Raw genomic sequence first — 23,618 nt, forward strand, 5'->3', positions numbered from 1 at the left:
TAAATTCCAAAACCCTATTTTCTACATTTCAAGTTTTGCAAAAAATTTAAATAACTACAAGAAATTATAAACTTCATATATCATCTTTTTGCAAAGATCGGATGTTATTACCTGCGCCTTCCAGTCTAGTGCAGCTTATCCATGACAAATTATCCGTGACAAAAATCGTTTTTTTTTTTTGCTCATATTTTGCGGCTGCGGCTTATACACCTACCTTACAGTCTGGAAAATACAGTAATGTTATTATTGTGCACCAATGTAATTCTAATATGTATTTACTGTTTTTGATGCATTCTTATAGTTTGTTTATTCATTTAAAGGGTTCATGAGCATTTTGGGGAGGGCTTGGAATGGTTTAGACTATTTACATGTTCTGGAAAAAGCTGCTCTATTTAGTCACGCCACAAAATTACTTCCAGAACGAATTAATTTCATAAGTACAGGTTCCACTGCATAAATATTTGATCAAAAACAGAACAAATATCATTGAAGCAATTGTTTGTCAATACACCAATGAGACTAAAATTGTATACTTTTACTAAAATGTGAGTTAATATAAGCACTGACTGCTGGCATGATTTCCACTTGGGCCTTGTTTGCAAATGTTTGCTGCCTTTTCTATTTGTAAAAAAAAGCATATGACAATTCCCCACTCTGTCCAGCTCAAAGAGCAGCGGGAGCGGGAACGGCGGTCCAAGAAGAGCGGCGCGTCAGACGAAGTCGGAGGGGAATTTGACGACCTGGTGTCGGCCCTGCGTTCGGGCGAAGTTTTTGACAAGGACCTGAACAAATTCAAACGCAACCGCAAGCGCTCCGTCAACCAGCTGGTGGAAGGCGGCGGCGGCGGCGGAGGTGGACGGGAACGAGCCGTCACAAAAGTCAACTACTAGAAAGTCAGAAAAAATGGAGGCGCCCGAAGCTCAGCCCCGATGTGGATATCTCATGGTGCGACTTGTTCAACCGTGTCCGTACACGTCCCCGAGGACGTTATGTGATCTTTTGATCCGGACACAAGGCGGGAGGGACACCTGGTGCAGACCACTGTGACACATCCTCACGTGACGTTGACCACTGTGCTTCAACCCCTCGCCATCTGCCACTTCGTGTTTTTCACCGCTTCTTCCCAATAAACTCTCAGGCTTCGTCCCCTCGTCCGGGATCACGCGCGCACAGACGAAAAGCGAGACTTACCGATTGGGAATCAAGAAAAGCTCACATCTGGAAACCATCTCGATATGGAAGATCTTCAAAACGCCAGCGAGGAATGATGCAGCTGGTGGTCACATGACCTCTTTGTTCTCATGGCCGCATCAATGTGTCAGAAGTCCACAACAATGTTCTGGCTGCAGTCGGTGCCAAAGCAAAAGAAACGTGTCCGTGTATTCAGAAAACATATTGAAATTAGGAATTTGTACGTCCATCTAAAGAGGTTTTTATGTATTCACTGCAATTCACTTGATTTTTTTAAATCAAGTGAATTTCTCCTTTTTGTTTGCCCCGTTTGCACTGCAGCTTCTTCGGTCTCACCAGCCTACGGTTTGCGTGCGTCCCCCTCCTTTGCCAACAGACATGATGAGGTCATTTGGTAATACACACTTTCAGACACTCCGCAGGCAGTTTTTCCAGGCTCGGCTGCCAGCCTAGAAAGTCCACGCTGGGAATGGGTTTCACAATGCAAAATAGACGTCAGTCTCATTTTTAACACCATCACTAACATTCTGCCTAGCTGCTATTCCATGTCTACGCTTGGTGCAATACCAGTGGCCTCTACAGATTCCTATATCATTCTTTTAAATGGTGCGCACAACAGACGATTGTCGATTTAAAAAAAAAAAAACACTATTTCATGTTTCTGCTTGTTTGTAAGTCCAAAAAAGTTTTTATAGGCGACCAATTGCTGCAAACATGGTTGGTAAAAAAACACTTTTGGAAGTAGTGATAGAAATAATTTAATATATGCATTTCTAAAAGCTTAGTAAATGTAATAAATGCTGCAATGTATGTGGTTGGCTCAGTGCAAACACTGAGTAGTTGTAGTTTGTTATGTAACCACCAGAGGGCAACATGTTCAGTAGTCATAAGGAGAATAGAGGAAACCTCAAGTGGCGAATTTGATACTGTAATGTAACATTTGGCTGTGCACAGAATGCTAAATCTTTTTATTTGGCAAAAACGTGACCATCCTCAGTACTCCAAGTCAACATAAAAACTTTTTTTTTTGCCACCCAACAGTTTTAAAAGCCGCATCCAGTCGATAAAAGAATAACAGTTCAGAACAGCAATTCTGCTTCCTACTTCACGCCCTGCACTTGACTCAATCCATCATAAAGTTTTCTTATGAGAGAAGAGAATGTTAGTTTCTAAAGTTCCTTGCTTGTGTTATCCTTTGTGTCAGCTTCTTTTGACCACGTTCACCTTGAAGTGCCTGTGACCCTTGTTTGTGCACAAGTACCTTCCTCTTTCTGTGTGGTGCTGCTAACAGATGTACAGATATGCTGGTAAAAAAAAAAAAGAAAAAACTGCAGCTGGTATAGGTCATATCTAAAGCATTGGGGACTGCTTGCGTTCCCATGCAGTAAATAATAATAAGCAGCTATGTAGCTGAATCCCTAGACAGTTAAAATGCACTTGTGTTCTAAAATGAGTCTTAAGAAAGGAAGTATAAGGGGAGGTTTCGTCTCCCAGCACTCCCATTTATTTTGCTCTTTTAGCTTTTTCACAGTTGTGCTCAAACTGAATGCGGTGTCTTGTTTTGTCCCTGAATTCAGCACCACTTAACCAGCATCTTCTGTATATTTGACTTCCCCCCCCCCCCCCCCCCCCCCCCCCCCCCCCCCCGCTACTCTTTTATCTTTACAGTTAATTAGTATATCAACCTATGGCAGAACTTTTCTCAACTCCTAATCCGGAGATTTAACCTCACATTTTAGGGCAAAGTATTTACTGCGACCTCGTCAGTATTATTACATGTGTCTTTTGTATCACGTTTGGGTGTTTATTATAGGCCATTGACTGGCTGATTTTGGAGTGTAAAACATGGAAGTCAAGAATAATGACATTAGTAGCTTTTTTGATGCACTTTTACTACGGGACATTTCCATTTGCAATGTTTTGAGGGGTTACTTCTTTGAACTGCGAAGGGTGCTGCAAAAAAAGTGTTGTAAAAAGAGGAAAGGCGCAAGTGGACTGGTACTCCGGCTGGGCCGCTGGAAAAATGAGGGATGAGAGACAGGATTGTGGAGGACACAGGCCGGACATGTCGGTGTCATTGGTTCTGGCATGTTAAAAACAAAGAAAAAGAAAATATCGGGGAAATGTTTAGTTTTTTTGTACCAACATGCACTTGGCATCAAGCTGCATGCCCAAAGAAGTGTGCACACAGTGTGATGTATTGAATTTAATCTTTGAATAGGAAAGTTGCTTGCGCTATTAAAAAGAAAAAAAAAATAATTGAAAAGAAAAAAAGAAAAAAAAAAGAAGCCGTTCTTAAAGTTATACATCACTTTGTACTGCCTGAGAAATGTTGCACCCACTTTTGGAGGCTGTATAATTGTGAGGTGTCAGTATTTTATATTGTTGAGAATAAAGTACCCTTCACATAAAAATGTACAGTTGGACAAAAAAGAAAGAAAGAAAAAAAAAGAACCTTTTGTACACCATTCTTGATGTTTGAACTAAAACACCATTAAATCTTGGAGGAATGTTGCATTTTCCTGTAAATTGTACCTCTATTTATTTGCCTTATTCAGTTTGCTATATTTTGTATGTACACAGCATTATGAAAAAAAGATATATTAAAACTATGATTAATAAACTAAAGTTGGTGTAAGGTGGATAATTTTGAGACTTGTGTAAGAATTAACATATATTTTTTTTTATTTCTATAATTTTATTTTTGTTTTGTATTTTCCTCACCCTGTGTCTTTTGTAGGGTTACAATAAACCTTGTCCCTTGCAATCAATGTTTGTTCTTCCTTAAGGTTTAAGGCGAACTGAGAGGGGTCAGGGGTCGACAACCTTCAATACTCAAAGCACCATTATGACCATCTCCCAAAGTGTTTTGACATATGAGGATATCACTGCAGAGAAAAATATCTATGTATTAACGTATACAGTAATATGATTACTATTATTCGTTAATACATTTATATTTTTGTACTATTTTTTTAAACTAATCCTCATATTAGTGAAATACAGAAGAGAACATTTTCCATCTGCAGTCACCCAAACATGAGAACCAATATGCCATCTTATTTTCAGTAATATATTGCATGTCTGCTATTATTTTCAGGGCTATATTTCAGTTTGTGTAAAATACATTTTGGAATAAAATAACAGCCATATATTTACAATGCCAGCCAAATGTTTGGAAAATTGCAATCCTCTGAAACACAATCAGTGGCAAAAACATTTTTTAAAAACTTGACTGTGTCCAATAGAGTAATATTTTACTTGGCTAAAAAGCAACACAGGCTTAATTTTTACAATTACATTTAGAAAACCAATAAATTACTGTAATTTAAATTTATTTTAAATTTATTGATTTTCAAAGTCACCAAGAGCCACAGCAAAAGGATGATTTAGATATATATATATATATATATATATATATATATATATATATATATATATATATATATGTGTGTGTGTGCCTATCCCAGCTGTCTCCAGGCAGTAGGCGGGGGACACCCTGAACTGGTTGCCAGCCAATCATAGGGCACACAAAGGCGACAACCATTCACGCACCCAATCACACCGAAGGACAATTTATTATGTCCAAGGTTTTTAAATATCCATCCACCCATTTTCTTAGCTGCTTTATGACAAGATTTTTGTCGGAAGGTGTTTGTCCGAAGCCTGACGATAGCTGTTGGAATTGTTGATAATTCCCCTCGTCTTGTCCTTAGTTCCAATTTCCAGCTGAAGAAAAGAAGCGCCAAACTGTAGTTATGCTTTCACAACTGAAAACACACAATTGAAATCTAAATGCATGTGGAAAAAAAAGGTGTCAAAACCCAAATAAGGCAAGTGAGATTCAAAACCCTGACATCTTGATTGTGAGGCAGGGGTGCTAACCACTCGGTCTTCTGCATTCATTGTTTTGTCCTTTTGTCCTGTGGGATAACATCCTGCACCTTCCTGTGAGTTTTTGGCCTAATCTGATGACACAGCAGCGTCCATGAGCAAAATTTGGCAGTCCTTGATCACCAACATGACCATAGGTATTGCTGATGTCGCTTTTCTCCTAAATGGACACAATGAATTAAATGCATTGTGACTTTGAGACAAAATGAAGGGCATAGCCTTCAAGCGCAAATAATAAACTGGTACAAGAACGCCGATGCAGTCTTCTCACATTGTTGTCGTGGCAAGCTGTAAACGTTGAAATACTGTCAGGTTCGTCAATATTTGGACACATGCACACAATTTGCAGCATTGCATCTCCAACACCGCAAACGATTTGAAATGAAACAATCAAGATGTGCTTTTAAGTGCAGACTGAGATTTAATTTGAGGATATTTACAATTTGATCAAGTGAAGCATATGGGAATTACAGCACATTTTAGATGAGTGCTCCACCTTTTCAGCCACCAAAAGCAATTGCACTAACTAAAACAATTGTAAATCAAGTTGTCACTTTTCAATACTTTGTTGCAAAACCTTTGGAATTAAGGAGAGGCTAAAGTCTTGAAACCACGCCACGGGCATCACCAGATGCCTGGTTTTCATCTGGTCGTCTGTCGGGCCTCTGTTGCAGCTGTTCTTCAATTGCCGAATTTTCCTTTCAGTTTTGTCCTCAGTAAACGAATCGTATGTGAAAATTCAGGTCAGGCGTTAGCCATTGCATAACATTTACTTCCTTGTCTTTTAAAAGCTTGTTCAGGTCTAGCCGATTTGCGATTTGCTGTCTTCGTGGCTCACAACAGTTTGCCCAATCAAGGAGATGGGGGGGGGGGGGGGGTGTCTTTGTGATCAAGTCAACAATTAAGAGACGACTTTGGCAGAAAAAGTACACGTTTCTCCACAAAGTGAAAACCTTTAGCAAGCGTCAAAACACATGAAGGCCAGATTAGAGTTTGCCATGACACAGCTACAGTAAAAGATTCATTGTAGTTCTGGAAAAATATTTAATGGACAGGTGAGTCATGTAAATAAACATGTCTGGAAAGTGAAAACTATCAAGAAAGAATTGCTCAAGATGCATTGCAAAGCATTCACAATCACAAACACACCAAAGGGCAATTTAGAGTGTTGAATATACCCACCTGGCATTTTTTTTTTTTTTTTTTTTTTTTTTTAGGAATGTGGGTGCAAACTGGAGCACCCGGAGAACACACACACAGGCACAGGGAGAACATGCAAACTCCACACAGGAAGGCCGGAGCCTGGAATCGAATCAGCGACCTCCAAACTTTGAGACATACGTCTCCCACTGTGCCATCCATCACATTCATTTGCTGATTATTGATCTGAAAAGCCACCTGTCTTCTTTTGTTTCTGGTAGAAGTTTGAGAATTTATTGAAGATGTTGGTAATGGGCAAAGCCACAATAAGCAGCCCAGAGAGAATGCAGAGTGTTCCTATGAGCTTCCCAGCAAGAGTAACAGGAAACGTGTCGCCGTAGCCCACCGTTGTCATGCTAATGGTCGCCCACCACCAGCCAATGGGGATAGTGTGCAGCTCGGACTCCATGGACTCCTTCTCTACAAAGTACATGAGGGTGGAGAAGGTAGAGATTCCCACTAACAAGAAAAGCCCCAGGAGCCCCACCTCACGGCCGCTGTGTCGCAACGTGGCCCCGAGCGAGCGGAGGCCAGCCGAGTGGCGGGCCAGTTTCAGGATGCGGAACAGTCGCATGAGTTTTAAGATCTGCATTACTTTGCCTACGTTCTCCAACTCTGAGTTGTCATCTTGGGCCACTGGGCCTAAATCCCAAGCTAATGTCACGTAAAAAGGCGTGACGGACAATAAGTCGATAATGTTGAGAGGGCTGCGCAAGAACTTCTTGGCTGATGGCGCCACCATCAAACGGAGGAGAAACTCTGCGGAAAATAGCAGGACACAAAGGTTCTCGAGGAACGCCAGCCCTGGATGGTCAACCTCTCTGTCGTTGTGGTCCATCTGACGGAAGGCTGGCATGCTGTGGACACACATGGCCACTATGGAGACCAGAGCCACACTCAGAGATGCGAGGGCCATCACTTTGGCCGAAATGGAGTAGGATGGATTCTCAAGGCGGAGCCAAATGTTCCGACGGACGTCCGCGCACCAGGTGCTGTCGAACAAATCCACTTCAGACGTCTCCTCAGCAGATGAGTCTTGGAGTTTGACGCTCCCCTCATCAGAGTCCATGTCCTGAGTCTGATCCAGGAGTTCTTGGAATTTCTCACAACAGCACACGTCCAGATGACCGTCCTTGATGCCCCAATACTCGATCTCTTGGCAGAAGGACAGCACGCACAATCCGTCCACCAGGTGCATTTTACCCGTCTGGTAAAAATTGAGGACGTAGCAGAAGAAAAGTGGATTGCGGTCAAAATAATACTCCATTTCAGCGGCAACAAAGTCATCGCAGAGCTTCAGGATGTCTTCTAAGGAGCTACAACACAGAAGACGTGCCAGGCGAGTGTGGGGGAAGCGTTTGACAACGCAGCGCTCCATTCTCTGCCTGAAACCGCCAACGTTCACGATGATGAAGCAATCATCGGGGGCAGGTCTGCGAAGGATCTGCCCGTACACCATCGTGCAATACAAGATGCTTTCTTGTTCTGCCTCTCAGGGGACTGCTTGCCTACACACACGCGCGCGCACACACAAATTAGTGTACCTCTTGCATGTCCTACTTTGTCATCCAATCCCACTGACATGCTTTAAGTGAACATTTGGTTTTCTGTGACCACCTGTCAAGCTAACTAGTTCAAGCACTCCGACACAGTATGTTAATCAAACCAAGAGCTGAACCAACAATTATGCCGTGATGTGTTGATAATAATACTGTACAGCTATTATTCGAACAATGCGCAGTGGTGTGAAACTACAGTGTAACACGCACTTTTTTTTTTATTGTACTGAGCATAATGGCTTTGAAAAACCAAATTGGCCACTGCACAAACATTGTGACGTCCCAGAGTTGCAAAAGAGAATTCCTTCTAAATGCACCATTTATTTCATTGCTTTTTGTATGTGGTTACATTTTCAATGAGTACGTGTGATAATCCATCGTATCATTTGACTCATCTACTTTAAGCCATCAATATCATTTGTAAAGTGCTATTTAATGCATGTCTGGTAAAACAAAATCATTGTGAAAAAAACTTATTTCAAATTGAATGGCTCTGTTGCACTAATTTGGTCAAACGAGGGACGTGCAAAAAGGAACTTTTGAGTTATTTGTTATATTAAATCATGTTTACATGTTTACAAATCAGTTTCATTTTGTCCCAGTTCCACCTTTAATAGACAAAAAATGTCCGTGTTGCATAATTTTGTGCTTGAGGGTTGAAATATCAAGTGTGTAATGACCCTGATATTTCAAAGTCTACATTCAAAACCGGTACTTCTTTACTACAGAAATGTGCAAAGAAGGCATGTTGCAGTGTTTCATCAATGGACACCTATGCACGCGCAAGAACATTCTCATACAAGGATTAGGTTACCAGACAGCAAAAACACTCATATTGCAGGAAACGGGGTTCCAAGGTCAGATTTTAAACAGGTCTGCTGTCAAAAGCACAAATGAGAAACCATAACTATCACAGTGCTTTTAATCTAATCATTTTAAACATCAATATTGAGAAGTGCCAAATACGCCATCCAACTCAAAACATAAAAGTCCAGTCATCTCTGTATCGAAGTAGACGTGAGAAAAATGATTGCTTACCCGTGCATGCTTAAGGTGCAAGTGTCCTCTGCAGGTTTACTTTGGTGATGAGGATGTTTGTGCTCACCGCCAACCCCAAGCACTAGTCAAGTATCTATTACACATGACTCATGCGCAGGGGCGCAGCCATCAAGTCAGAAGAGGGTGTGCGTGTGTGTTGGTATAGTGTGTATCCGTGTGTGCGTGGGGGGTGTAGGCGGAGGTGGGGACAAACTTTATGGAGTGTTTTTGATCTGGCGTGACTCATTCAATGAAATGTCACAATCCAGATACACAATGACCCGAAGCATTGTGCAAAAGCAACCATCCAGCCATCTATTTTCTAGAGCCACTTGTCCTCACCAGGGCCGCAGGCTTGCTGGTGCCTATCCCAGCTGATTTGGGGCAGTTGGCGGGGGACACCCTCAACCGGTTTCAGGGCACACATAGACGAACAACCATTCACGCACCCAATCACACCTTAGGACGATTTAGTGTGTCCAATACACCTCCCATGCACGGTAATATTATAGAAGGCACATCCACAATGGTTGCATCATTATTTTATTACTTTTCGGTTTCGATCCATAATAAGGATTTTTTTTTTTGGTATTAAATACAATGTTGCCATTGTCCCCAATTTTATGGCCCGTTTATATAATTCTATTCTATTAATTGAACAGTGACTTTTTGGAGAGAATGTGCAGTGCCTTTCAAGCCAGGAGATGGCAGGCAAGGACCGTGTGAGACAAATGTTGCACTGTTTATGACGCAGCCGTTACAGCCACGAGGACTTAGAAATCAGCGGTTTTTCTAATTTCTTCTTATTTCGTAATCGCATTGAAGTAGTTCTAGATATACATTTATTTTCTGTAGAAAATAGCTGCCAAAGCATTTCAATCCTTGAAATCGTAATATCCAGCTTTGATATCAAATTACATTTAGACTACATTACTGTATTAATATTCGGTGTGCTTGCCTGATATAATTATTCCTGCCTTGCATTTTGTGTAGTGAGGATCAAAGTTAACTTCCGTGTACAGATTGAAGCCAACCGTCCTAAAAGGTTTAGAAAAACAAACAAAAAAGCTTGGCTTTGAAGCTATATTTGTAGAATATGAAGAGCCCATTGCTTGGTGATGACAATTATTATATACAGTACATGCAAATCACTCATATTTTTCCTTTCAATACATATGAAATTGCTTCAGTTGAAACGTTTCTTATGACACAAGAAAGTAAGCATCTTATAGCCTCTATTCCTACACGCATGTAAATTGTTCCTTTGTGTGGTGTAATGCCTGCAATACAAAAATATAATTTCCTCTATAGGATGAACATTTGGTATACACTACTTTTAAAATATGAAAAGAACTTCAGCTCACACGACTATGACAAAGTGGGCAGTTGTTGTATTTGCTGATCTCGTTGCTTTGAGCGCAGTGCTTGCATACATTGCACATCCACAACTGGTAATCCTGGATGGGCAGACCACTCACTATGCAGGTGGGTAACTTTTTCGCTGTCCTGGAAAGAGAGAGTGGGGTGGAAAAAAAAGGTGTGAGAATGGTGCAGAACAGCTGGCGAGAGTCTGCAAATTGTCACGTACAGTTAGTCAGTAGAGTAACAAAAGGAAACTGATGTAATGATAATGATTTCAAGAAACGTTTTCTCCACAAACATAAGGTAAAAAGTAGGACTTGAACCTGTGCTTTCCTCACCCTTCTGATGCAGTGTCGAGCTCCAGCGCGCGGCTGTCCTTTGGCACGTGCTTGGTGAAGATCTCCAAGGCCAGGTCCTCATAGAGCAGTCGCTGCTCCGGGTCCACACTCTCCAGGGCCTCCAGCTTGATGAAGGCCTGAGAGCACGTGCCGAAGGCCCGACAGGCCGAGGAGCAGATGGCGAGGAGTGAGTAGATCTCCACCGCAGGGATGATGTCTTCATATTCGCGGAGATGAAGGGCTGGAAACAGAGCGCAAACAATAACTATGCCACTGTACTTATTTATTTTATTCCAGTTCCTATAGTTGGCCCAAAAAGATACATCTCCATCTTGTCCTTTGTGTGAAGACTTTGCCATTGTACCCCAATGGTGACAGTTGGAATAGCACTACTTTTTGCATTATCCAAGCAAGGCATTATGGGATATGTGACTGGATATTGGTGAGGATGGGTTACTGAAGGTAAATTAAATCATTACACTATACGGTTACTATCGGTAGGTTGGGGATCGGATTTAGGGAAGGACACCGGTCTCCACTACCACTACTATCTTAAGTAATACCACTAGTATCTTAAGTAATGATCAGTCATAATTTCACACATGTAAAATGACCTATGTGGTCTAAGTTGGAGGACAGCCTCCTTTTTCTCCCCAGGTGTGAACAAATGATATAGACCAGGAGTTTCCCAAGTATGTGTTTATTTCTCTTGTTGCTTTTTTTTACTCTACTACTAAATAATCTTCTACATAAAATAAAATATGAACCAAGAGAGGACACTTTTTAAAATCAAACAATCTAAAAAAAGGTTCGATGTTACAGCACTACAAAGGGTTTATTTTTCCATCTAAAAGAGTGAAAAATATAAATGCATTTGAATGCACCACGCAATGTTTTAGCGGTCCGATTAATACCACCTGCTCTGTCACCAATAAGACTAAGATGATTGTTTTGTGTCATGCTGTTTAATTTGCTTTGCATATTTTGACTTACAGTTCATGAAATTAGTTTTAGCCTATTCATGAGCACAAGGAATAATGCGCTACTTTCTTGCCTTTTTGTCAGTGTGTAGCTGTCACTGAAAAATGTATGCACTTCCCAGAGAGTGTTTTGATTGATGGTTGTTTACCTGTGTGCATGGCATTCTCTGTGTAGCCTTCATACAGCTGCCTTTGGGCCAGCAGGAAGAAGTGATATGCCTCTGCACCTCGCCATGCGTTGTCCAGAACACGATTGTCCGAAGAGGTGGTGTCTTCCTCAAGAAGTCCGGCAAGGGCAAATGTTGCCTGATAAAAAGAGATGAGAAAAGGTGGGACTTTTTTTTTTTAAATCAAATGAGAGCACGAAAGGACTCTGACTGAATTGTATGTATTATCTACCTCTGACTTCTTCCCTTTCGCTTTACTCTGTTGTAAAGTCTTTTTCTGTTCGTGATGGTTTTCCACCAGCCGAGCAGCCAGCACATACAGCTTCTTCACGCGCAGCGGGCGAGTTCGTTTTTTGGCTTCCTCATCCGCTATCTAGTAACAATTCCCGCGGAGGCATGATTGAGAAACGGATACAATAAAATTGCATTGGGCGGCTTCTGGATTTTATAAAACATTCCGCTCATCCATCCATTCTGTGAAATGACAATCCTCACTAGGTCATGCGTGACACCAATGCATCAATGCATTGTACTATTGGCTCCAAAGAAACAAATACCTTTTTCCATCAATGACACAGGCACGTCGACACATACAGTACAAGTGACATACCTTAAACATGAGTTTGGCCGCATCCAGAAAATGGTGAGCCTTCTGATACAATTCCACCGCCTCTAGTATTTTGTTCTTTTCAAGAAGATGCGAAGCATACTTGGACAGGAGAGGTTTAATCTCCTTCATGTTGTGGGTTCTAGCAAGTTCCACCGCTTTGTTCCACTGATGTATGGGAAAGAATATGAAATAACACACGAGATGGAAAGGGCACCCGATGGGGGATTAGACATGACCGCTACTGCGCAAATTTGACTCCATTTAACAATACGTATATATATTTTTTAAAGTTGCAGCACTTAGAGTTAAAGGCCAAGATTTCATTTATAGTCACACTTCATTGATCAAATGTTGCACTGTAGCAGCAAAGTGCAAGAGGAGCATTCACACAGCCAAGCTAAAATATCACTCACCAAGCGGACATATGTGGGAGGACAGGAAGGTGCCCCAGTGGGCGTCTCTCACCTGGTTCAGATGGACACACGTGTCAACAGCGGCCTTGGCCTGGTTGCATTTAAGGTAGGCATTCACAGCTTGTTCGCACATGCCCACGGTGGTAAACATCTGCCCAATCTCCTACAGCATGAGAGTGGGAAGCGTCAGTAGCTGAGTCGCTATCAGTCCAGATACTTGGAGGCAGTGCGGTTTGGAAGTAGCTCTGAGCAAGTCTGTCCTTCATGCTCGACTTACCGGCAAAAGTTTATGGTTTTCTGGTAACGAATTGGTCAACTTCTCAAGGTTATCGTAGTCCTCCAACATGTAGTAGCATTCTGCCAACTTCTCCTGGTGCCGACCTTGAAGGTAGTACTGCACTGCGTTGACCCTCAAAGAGCAAGAAGCGAGGCTTAGAACCTGAACGGGTACTGTTGACAAACTCTCTGGACAGTTTATATTGCATTTTACACAACCTCCCACCTTCACCGGAACTAGGATTGAATAAAACAGGGATTTGTGCACATTGTGCACAAATCCCTGTTAATCACCCCTGTAAATCAAAAAAAGAATGATTTAAAATTTCCTAGTACCACTTCTGTCGGTCAACAAAGTAGTCTCCTATTGCATTGTAGGCTTGCTCCAGGAGAGCATCATCACAATCCCCAGAGCCAGTTTTAAGCAGCTGGAGCACCCTGAACCAGTCTCCCAATTTCATCCGAAGGCTAATGGCCAGGTCCCTGGGAAATTACAGTATGCAACAACCTTAAAGAAAGAAAACAAAAAATCTGTCTTGCTCCAACAACCAGTAGTCCAAGCGTAGTGTACCTGCGGTCCATGTCCAAGTACATGCGCTCGGCTTCCTCAAACCTGCTGAAGTAAGCTGCCACCTCTGCCTGTTTCATGGGCTCACTCTGCAGGTTCCCCAAGCGCTTGACAAACTCGATGCCCTGGTTGTCTTTGCAGCGGACAAAAGCTTGCTCAGCAGTCTTCAAGTCCAGTTGTTGGAGGGATGCCTCAGCGAGAAGACGCCTGGCACGCCGGTAAAAGACAGAGGAAACGTTTAATAGCTATTCAGTTTTTAGCGTATTCTTGAATGTATTCATTTATGTTTCTATGTGGTTGTTTAGATATCAGCAATTCTGAAAAGCAAGCTGTCAAGCAAGTCATCAATCATGTATATATATTTAAGTACCTTTTACATTTACTCCAAGTTATTAATATATTTACCAGAGTCTTGGATGTGGATTGTCCTCAATGAACTGCAAAGCATCTGTGATTCCCACTTTTTCAATTAGAGCACGGCTGTCTCTCAAAGAACGGATTTCAAAGTTGATGAGATTGTCTTTATTAGGCCTCTCTGGGTCCTGAATAGCACCGATTCAAATACAAAACATCTCTGATAAGGTTTTTAAGTCCAGTTATTCTTACCACTAATGAAGTAAGAGCATAAAAGTATACAGTAAGTTCAAGGAAGTCGAGACGTGCACGTGGATTCCATACTTGTAAAACTTCTGATTTAGGCAAATTAAGGAGCAAAAGAATTGCTTGATTTTTTTTATTTTTACCTTCATGATTTCATCAAGCAGGACAGATTTGATTTCAAGATCCTCAAAGCTGCAGATATATCCAGATGTTTGGATGGGTTCCTGGGCACCCAAATGACATCATATACAGATAACATGGAAAACCATTAGCAAGACCACAGTAGGCATTCAAAGTGTAGAGAATCATATCATATTGGGCCAGTAGAGCCATGTACTAGAATGAGATAAATATATATTTTTTTGTTTTTTCATTCTGGACATCAAAATGTTATTCAAGTAATGGTAACACACCCAAGAAACATTTAAGCAGATGATTTATTTCCAAACTACTCCTGTGCAAAATGTTTTGACAAAAACTTATGTATACTGCTTTTAATGCAGTTTTAATACTAGCTAAAAATTCATAGCCTGTGCACAGGTATAGCTATCATAGCTTGTGCGTAACTTGCTGAAAGGCCACAATGAAGTAGTTAGTAACTACAATAAACACATCGGGATTCTCAACAAATCCCTCACGAACTAATCTGCCTCCTACTGCATGCATAAACAATATCTTGCACTGAAGATGTTGTCTTACATTATATTATTCTGCACTACATTATTAACACCATTGTCTTTGTTTGTTGTTTATTGCTATTTATTTATTGCTCGATTGTGGAATGTAATCTGCTGCTCTTTCATTGTGTGGTAGAACTACACATATGACAATAAATCTCTTGAATCTTGAATCTAGTGCAAAACCTCCATTTCATGATTTAGCTCGTTTTAAAATTGTTGATTTTTAAAATGATGAATTAATCAAATTCGTTTGATTTATTTCCCAGCCCTAACTAGATCCATATACATTATTCGATGCAATCGGCCAAGAGAGTAATGACAATAGGAAAAATATATCAATCGAATATAGTGAAACAAAATAACTACATATCTACTGACTTCTCACTATTATTCACATTGTTAAGGACCATATACTGACAAATATAGTGTAAAAATGTAAAAAGACAGAAAAAAATGATGGTATTTCAGTGAATATTAGAACAATCACAAAGGGGCTCCAAAAACTACTGAATAAGTCATTTTTACATATTTTAATTCCATTTAAAATCGGAAGTGGTACTTAACAATAATGTACTAACCTCTGGGTCAAGATTTCTGAAAACATACATCCTGGTCTTTTCCATCATGGCAAAAAGATCAGGATTGTCCTTTGCCCACTTCATGTCCCAAACATCCTTGCGTTCAAGTTTAGGGGGATCCCCAATTGATGCCTGACTGCTGTTGGCATCACCTGAGGGTGCGTGAGTTTCCATGTCCAACAATGTAAGTACGCCTGAGATGTCAATAATGGCCAGCCGACTGAAGGAAATGAAGAATCAAACATTCAGCCACCAGTCTAAACAAAACCACATATTTCGAGTGATGCACAGCAACTGCAGTATAATCAGAGCTTGCCTAGAGTTGCAGTTTAACGAGAGATGATGGGCCCTGTTCATAGTGTATTTCTGGATGAGGACGACATTTGGCAGGCTATATCTGTGGATACTACCCGATTCACGACCCTAGAACATAGAAACAAAGATTACTGATTCATATTATATTTTAAAATGCACTTTAACATTTACAGGTGAGCTTAATTGTACCTTCGCCAAAGTTTTGAAGGAAGTCAAACAGTTCAAAATTGACGACTCAATAACTCATCAAGTTGCTGGTCTCTAACTCAAAGATCAACAACAAAACTCAGAACGTGTTGAAAATTTCCATCAACATCTATGCCTTTCTGTGATTCCTCCAGTGTCCTTGAAGTTTCTGCATATGACGATTACGCTTGGTGACTCGCTAAACTGAATTGCTACCTTCCTCTGAGAACATCTTGTTTTGAATTTAATCAAATGTTCTTCCTGGCCTTACGTCGTCAAAAACTAAACAGCATGATGACAAGAGCTGTTTGAATAACAATTCTAGTTCAACCAGGAAATATATTGGTCGACATGGATGAAATTTAGCCGTCGTCAAGGGGTTGGATGATTTGAGCAAAACATAGTGAAACGTTGACAATTGGACATGAGAATTCAGAGGTAAAGAGAAGGTCAAACTAAGCTGAACTGTAAAGGTTATAGAGAATTCTAGGGTCCTACTGAAATGATGTCGCTAATTTTCTGAGTAGTGGATGCTCTATTAATTATGATTGCATGAACTGTGGCAAAATCCGAGATGTACCTACCACAATTAGTGTATTGTCTGTTGCTGTGATACAACAGATTGGATCTCTAGTTGCCTTGAATCAAACAAACAAGATCACAATTATGTACATTAGACAGACTTTTCAACTTTTTGTTCCACCAGTGTATTCGGTGAACAAATATTTCAAACGGAGACTTTTTTTTTTTTTTTTAAGAACAATTGGTTGTTGATGAATGAGGCTTAGCGTGACCTACTGTGAAGGCTTTGGCAAAGTCCTCTCCATTGTCATTGACTCCAGTTGGACTGCTGTCAATGTGATAGACCCTACAAAGACAGGAAGTGAGAGCAACTCAGACGGTTGCACTGAGGTGACTTTTAGCCCCTGCTGTCTGGAGTCTCTGTGGGAGTGGATGCAGATGAATGAATTCTATTCAGATTTCAGACACTGACTCCCAGACTTGAGATGTGTGGTTATCTTGCCTCCCTGTAACTTTCCATGACTGGCTTGGTGTGTACTGTCAGTCTTGGCATGAATGTACTGGGTAAACTTTAGGCTATCCTGTCAAGATACACCTTAACTGTGCTGCAACAAAAAATAATAATAGATTCATAATCTCACCTTTCCCTTCCCTCTTTCTTAGTTCTGGTTACTTGGTTGATCTCCAAGGCAGTCAATTTGTTTGCCACTCTGTACTGCCACAAGTAGAAGGCCTCTTTAGATGCAGCAATCACATGCGTCCTGGTCATGGTGACAAACAATGGCCCTAACCAAGGAAATAGTAAGAATAAGCAGGCGGTTTGAATTGCATGTGGAAGTATTTGTTTAGCTGGTGTATATTTGAGCCCTAACCCTGCCAAAAAAAAAAAAAAGAAGATGCCTCACGGACAGATGACCAGATTCTCTTGTTGACCTTGGATGCTTCAAGCCTATTTTAGACGACAACCTTTCAAATCTGCAGACTTTGAACTATTTTGGCTTGGGCTCATCAGCAAACTGTCAGCTGTGCCATGCAGAAACGGAATGTTGAATATTTGGGATGTCTTAAGACGCCTACAGCTCACTTGTCTATTGGCCACAGACTGCTGTGAGCTTGTGAGAGTTGTGACCGTGGGAGGCATGAGACACGAAGCGCTGCCCACTACTTTTCCATATGCAAGGTGTGAGCTCTAACATTGACTTGATGTCATTAATCAACATCCTTTTAGAATTTTAAGTTATAAAACATAGTGTGAAATTAGAACTCACATATGTCGATGTACTTTGAGTCCAATGGAGTCCCAATTGAGTTGCACAGGATCAGTACGTACTAAAAAAAAAAAAGAATGGTTATTACAGGTTAGTTTGGAGATGCTAACTCTGCACATCTATTTTTTATTTAAGAACCTTTGCTTTTAATTAACGTGGCATTACCTTTGCATGACTCCCAGACTCTGACTCAGCATTTGCCTGCATGCCAAAGAATAAGCAAAAGCCGCTTAAGAATATAGAGTGCTCGACATAAATGAGTACAATCCAACAGATTAGCAAGACAACATTTCCTTTCAGAATCAGTATTTGCTATGGCATGTTCTAAAACAAAATCTGACCGCTAATGTAAGCCATTGACTCAAAATGACAACAAAACTGCTCCCCGAATCATCACACTTTGGTCATTTTGGAATGCAGAATGTGAATGAAGCTGTACCTGCGGCTGGGTGTCATCAGCCTTGCTAGCCAGGGTGCAGAAGTCCCCTGAAGTGGTGATGGACATGAGGCTCTTCACATACTTGACAAATTTTTCATTGTTTTTCGTATCCCAGAAGATCACACAGTAATCTTGGCGCTCTGGCTTTGTGAAAGCGTACACTACTGTGCTGCAACAGTAACCCCACTGATGAGACAAAATAAAGAGATGCTTAGTTTTAACTTCGCTTTGAGATTGCGCAACGCCAAGAAGTCTAAGCCCAGACATCCTGATGAGCAACGTACAGAACGAAACATCGACAACATTTCATTCACATTATTTAGTTTAACACTTTCGCTCCCGTTGGGACAATGCGTCCCACAGCTTTTCAAAAAACGGCAGTGGGTATAGGAATCCCAGCAATAACATGAAATGGTATCCCAGTGGTTCATTACACACCTATCGACAGATTCAAGTGGCATTTGGCAACTTTTCTATTCACAACAAGCCAGCGCTGGGTTCGCTGTCAACAAAGTAACTTGTGTTGTACAATTTCTTGTGAATTAACGATCTAGTACTGCAGAAATATATTGATAATATGTGCTATATATGTGTTACTATTAAACTGATTATAATGTATTGCAGGCGTTTGGTGATCATTTCCATTGCTCTGGCACGTTTATATTATTATTATTATTATTATTATTATTATTATTAAATACAGATGGGACAAAAAAATCCCATGGTCTGTGACCTAATCTATGGAAGTGGGATTTTTTTTTTTTAACTACATTTACAAGTATACTAGACTTATAAACAAGTACTATATCTATGGAATCTATGGAAGTGGGATTTTTTTTTAACTACATTTACAAGTATACTAGACTTATAAACAAGTACTATATATCATAAGTTTTATTTAAAAAATAAATTTAAAAAAAATGGGTAGTGAAAGGGATAAAGTGCTGTTGTTTACCTTGTAATCTGGTCTGATATTAGCAAAATAGATGTAGGAATCGACAGCCAGACTGATTCTCAGGCCTCCTCCTTCCCAGGCAATTCCTGTCATCTGTTTTCCAGGGACTTTCAGCGTTCTCAGGTGCTGTGTAGAATTTTTATTCGAGCATATTTAAAAATATAACATGAAACTGCCCACTTAATATAAACCGACAGCAATGTCGGCTGCATAACTTCATTTTTATAATGGACAATTTATAACTTATTAACAACTATGATACTAAACACTTAAATGAACTGCAATATTGAATAATATATTGTTTTCACTGATAGTTTTCAGGGATGAGGTTATATAACAATTAAAGACATAAAACATAATTTCAAGTTAAAGTTATTATTAACCTTCAACACTTCTACAAAACTCAAAGCAACGTAAAACTAACGTGAGTTCAAACTACAACAGAGGTATCATTACTTCCATTTAGGGAAGCAATGTGACAAGTGGATGCCATCTTTGTGGAATTTTCTAAGAAACATGGCATGAGCACTTCAAATGCTTTGGAGCAAGTGTCTGGACAACAGAAACTTGATGCACACAGTGTCTACGTTAAGTCCACTTCTTCCTATCCTTTCCCTTTGTCGCAGTAAGCCACTTGCTCGGTACCTTTGGTATCATTTCCAATAAAAGTCATTGACATTGATTATGTCTAAAAAGTCACTGGCATTGAAAATGTCTAAAATGACACAAAAAAATTAACATGTTGCCCTCACCTCTCCAAAAGGTGTATAAAACTGCACTACATTGATTTCTACATCTGAATTCAAAGCTTTGAGCGAACCAGCCACAGCCAGTACGCTACCACAATGGTTCCACTGAATACTGACCACATTCATCATTGTGTCAATACACACTGGATCTGCAGAAGAAAACAAAATGTAGCATAGTTTATTATCACGAGTGTTAGAAAAGTGTGGAAAATCTTTGCAGTTTTGGGCTTGGCTGTCTTACTTTCATCTGTCTCATAGCGCATAATCTGACATCTTCCATTTTGAAAACAGATAGCAAGGCACGGGCAGTCAGGTTCTACGTAACCGCCTGTTCCTGAGTACCAATGGATTCCTGCTATCCTGATGGCTCCTGTCACATTAGTTAGGCAGCTGATTATCAATTTCATCTGAAAAAAAATCCACATTTACTATTAACGACTTCCGCTGACAGAGTTGATTATTTTCATCTTTTGCGTAGTGTGTCAACATCAACAAAAATAAAGACCAGCGCAATATGTTGTTTGACCCTACTGTTTACTCTTCCTCTTGTGTTAACTAGTGAGCTGGATTCACAAGGCCATGTGAGATTACTGCTTCCACAACCATGAGTCTACTTTTACACAGAGAAATGTAAAACACTGAGTTTACAAGCTGTGATTCCTCTGTCACTACATGAATATGTCCTTCCGTTTAGTTTTTTGTTTAGTCTTTTTTTTGTTAATTCAAGTTGTTTGTTGGGTTTGTGTACTCACTATGAAATTGCCATGGTTGTCAAAAATTTGCACTTCCCCATTGGCCATGCCAAAGAGCAGGATCTTGCTATCTGGAGACCATGCCACATGTGCAAGCTGATTTCCCTTCAGCTCCTTTCCCCAAATCCGGTTACCTACAAAAAAAAAAAAGTCTTTATCCAATCTCATATTCACATGCGCACCCACACAGTAATACGCAAGTATGTGAACAAAGCAATCCCTGCTAAGTGACGCATTGAGATTTGATGTTATTGCGACTGTTCTAAAATTCAAATTTAAAAAGTGTGTAGTTCTTGTGTGCTTAGTTTTACAGTAAATTCATAGAAGAGTGTCAAAAGCATCTTAAACCATGCTCAGAAAGGGCAGTACAACATACTTTACGTTACACGCTCGCTGCACAAAGGGGTATTAAGGTTGCTTTCACAATACAGGAACTTGCAAACACACACTCATTCATTGCAAAACACAATATGTAAATGAAAAGTCAATTTCGACAGATGCGGAACCGAACTAATACACTTTGATTCATTATTCTTTTATCGTCATGAGAAGCCAAATTGGAAATCACAAATCGCAATCAATTGCCCAGCTCCATTTCTCGCAACTTCAATTCCAAATATCAAATTTACCATCTACAGATCCAACAATGACTGCCCCATCTTCGTACACAATGCATATCTTTTGGCCATCAGCATTCCAGCTCATGCTCCTTACCACCGACTTATTCCTATTATTGATCATTTCCTCGTACCATGCACCTTAGAAAAAGAAGAAATTACAACGTTGATAAATGATGACTCATTAAAATGGAATAATCAGTTCATAACGAAAAAGTGCAAGCACCTTTGTAGAGCATCCATACAATAATGAGTCCATTCTGGTCACTGGATGTTAGTTTTTCATATTGTTCATTCCATGTAACAACTTGTACCGCACCTGGAAATGTAGCAGTGAGTTGGAATGTTTTATTGATAAACATTCACACTCCACAATCTGACTTTTCTTTTCTTGATTGATAAAAGAGTCAAATATTGGCTCACCGCTGTGACCTTCCAATGTCTGGTTCACTGACAAATTACTAGGTGCAGCAAGTCCTTTAAGTTTGGCATCATCTGCTGAAAAAAAAATACTGTAAAAGGGAGCTGATTCAGCATCAACACTTTGAAAAGGCTAATTTCTTAATTGAGTCTTTCTATTGTTTCTCTATTTGGAGTGGACGAGGTGGCACCAGTTCTACTTACAGGGACTGATACAGAGGTATCCGGCAAGCACCGAAAGGCTTTTGGTGAGTTTTAAAAGATTTCTTACAGACTGTGTGAACTATTGTTTCACAAAATCGAAAATCGCAATCACATGGATCTTACATAACATTCTCAAAAACCAACGTAAACACATGTTTTATGTTGATTTGCAGCGGGCAAGTGAACAACATTGGACAAAGTGATTTTGCTATCTGACCACTCCTAAGGAAAGTTGTCCTTGCATCGCTCATCTGAGAAGTTAGGCTGGGCAAAGATAATCACTTATTGATCCTTCACAGTGGAAATTTTCACCACAGAGTAGCCATAACTCTGGTGCTGATGTGGTCTAATAAAATGTGAAACCCAGTACCGTGTCGTAGCAAATCTCGGACTTTGTTCAAGAACTAATATGATGGCAGCACTAACAGGATTTAGCAGACAATTTAAAAAGGGGCTTGATAATATAGTGCAAGTTGTTGAAAAACCACTAACATACCTGTCTGAGTTTCAAGTTTGAGCACTTTTAAGAGGCCGTCATCCCCTCCGCAGGCAATGAAGCCCCTGGCTTTGTTCCAAGAGACGCATTTCAAGTGAATACTATTGGGGATAGCGATCTAAAAGACAAAAGAGCAGTTGCATAAGTGAGTTTATTAATCAACTAATATGAGGTTTATTTCGCAGGGGGCTCACTTTCTTGCTGAGGTAGATAAACATGGTGTCCTTAATGCCTCTTTAAATCTTGTGTGTGGCAGCCCACAACAAAAAGGGAAGAAAAAAGAACACATCAATGGATGTAAGATGCATGAGAAATATTCACAGCAATTATTTAATACACCTTAAGTATTTCATACTATACACTGACTAGCCACAACTTAATTGCCACTTGTATAATATAATGACACCCAATACCAGGGCTGAGGTAATACTACTCCGTTCTAATTAAGTAGTTTAGTAGTAGTAGTAGTAGTGTTGAACAACTTGGTTATTGTTATGGTTGGATTTTTCTGCAGTCTCGAACGCGAGTTCATGCACTATAGTGATTGTTGTTTTTATCCACTCACGTGTATTTAATGGTGTTTGTAAAAGCAGACTATTCAGCATCATAGGATTTACAAGTAATATCATTGCAAGTGAGTGGCTGGACGGTGCAGATCGTAAACAAATAGCGTATATAGCACAAGAGCAAGATTTTACTGGTTTTGACAGTTTGGCATTCAGCCGGAAGAATGATCACAGAAAACTGCAGCGTATACATCGGAATATTTATAAAACCAAGGCTACGTGGAGGGAGTTAGACATGCTTGTTTCCTTTCATTTCATGATGGCAGGCGTGGGGTTTTAGCATTACTTTGCGAGCTAAGCTAGCGCGATGCAGCTAGCTGCGAAAAAAATGAGCGTTACGTCACAAAAATCATAATCCGACCAGCTTCATGTATGACGTTACTGCTAATGTATTAGAAAACAAATCATACTCAGCTGTTTTGTTGCGTTTTACGCAAGGAAGTAGCATGGAGAATGTAATCTCTTCCAGTCGCCCGTGGCAACTGTACACTGTGCAATGTAGTTCTGGTAGTTGTAGTTTTTTTTTTTTAATAGTTTGACCCTTGCTGGTACTTGTAGTCTCTTCATGAGCGTCACATGAATTTAGATACATTAGTTGTTTGGGGTTTTGGAAAAATTATGTGTTGTTGATGATATATCATTTTAAATAAAGTGCATTTATATTTGTACTAGCAT

The 23,618-nt window shown here is 40.2% G+C and overlaps 3 protein-coding genes across 6 annotated transcripts in view; 1 reads left to right on the forward strand and 2 right to left on the reverse strand.

Moving 5' to 3' along the window:
• LOC148413136 (disheveled-associated activator of morphogenesis 2-like) overlaps nucleotides 1-2,809 on the forward strand; it is an 87,328-nt gene extending 84,519 nt beyond the window's left edge. For all 3 annotated transcript variants that reach the window (XM_088433288.1, XM_088433291.1, XM_088433290.1), the window contains one exon: nucleotides 663-2,809. In XM_088433288.1, coding sequence (XP_088289414.1) covers nucleotides 663-890 — 228 coding nt within the window. In that variant the 3' untranslated portion in view covers nucleotides 891-2,809. The remainder of the gene's footprint in view (nucleotides 1-662) is intronic.
• A 2,683-nt stretch (nucleotides 2,810-5,492) lies between these two features.
• On the reverse strand, nucleotides 5,493-9,215 carry LOC148413137 (delayed-rectifier potassium channel regulatory subunit KCNS3-like). Its single transcript, XM_088433366.1, has one exon. It carries the CDS (start codon nucleotides 7,742-7,744, stop codon nucleotides 6,464-6,466), a length of 1,281 nt encoding a protein of 426 aa, XP_088289492.1. The 5' UTR covers nucleotides 7,745-9,215; the 3' UTR covers nucleotides 5,493-6,463.
• Nucleotides 9,216-9,407: 192 nt separating this feature from the next.
• wdr35 (WD repeat domain 35) lies at nucleotides 9,408-23,448 on the reverse strand. Of its 2 annotated transcripts, none has more exons than XM_088433365.1 (29): nucleotides 23,354-23,448; nucleotides 22,572-22,619; nucleotides 22,378-22,495; nucleotides 21,681-21,752; nucleotides 21,484-21,576; nucleotides 21,270-21,398; nucleotides 20,641-20,774; nucleotides 20,130-20,295; nucleotides 19,892-20,037; nucleotides 19,140-19,265; nucleotides 18,185-18,370; nucleotides 17,911-17,946; nucleotides 17,746-17,806; nucleotides 17,119-17,263; nucleotides 16,754-16,823; nucleotides 16,540-16,593; nucleotides 15,771-15,877; nucleotides 15,455-15,674; nucleotides 14,340-14,420; nucleotides 14,002-14,138; nucleotides 13,600-13,803; nucleotides 13,365-13,511; nucleotides 13,030-13,162; nucleotides 12,805-12,915; nucleotides 12,340-12,504; nucleotides 11,962-12,102; nucleotides 11,712-11,868; nucleotides 10,583-10,823; nucleotides 9,408-10,388 (listed from the first exon to the last, which is right to left on the reverse strand). In XM_088433365.1, exons 2-29 carry the CDS (start codon nucleotides 22,593-22,595, stop codon nucleotides 10,238-10,240), a joined length of 3,555 nt encoding a protein of 1,184 aa, XP_088289491.1. In that variant the 5' UTR covers nucleotides 22,596-22,619; nucleotides 23,354-23,448; the 3' UTR covers nucleotides 9,408-10,237. The 2 variants fall into 2 exon arrangements, with proteins under 2 accessions (XP_088289491.1, XP_088289490.1); XM_088433364.1 differs by having other exon boundaries at nucleotides 21,681-21,755.
• Between the last annotated feature and the right edge of the window lie 170 nt (nucleotides 23,449-23,618).

The sequence above is a fragment of the Hippichthys cyanospilos genome, chromosome 14, assembly GCF_059441005.1.
Source record: "Hippichthys cyanospilos isolate Australia breed blue-spotted pipefish chromosome 14, RoL_Hcya_1.0, whole genome shotgun sequence".
Taxonomy (NCBI): domain Eukaryota; kingdom Metazoa; phylum Chordata; class Actinopteri; order Syngnathiformes; family Syngnathidae; genus Hippichthys; species Hippichthys cyanospilos.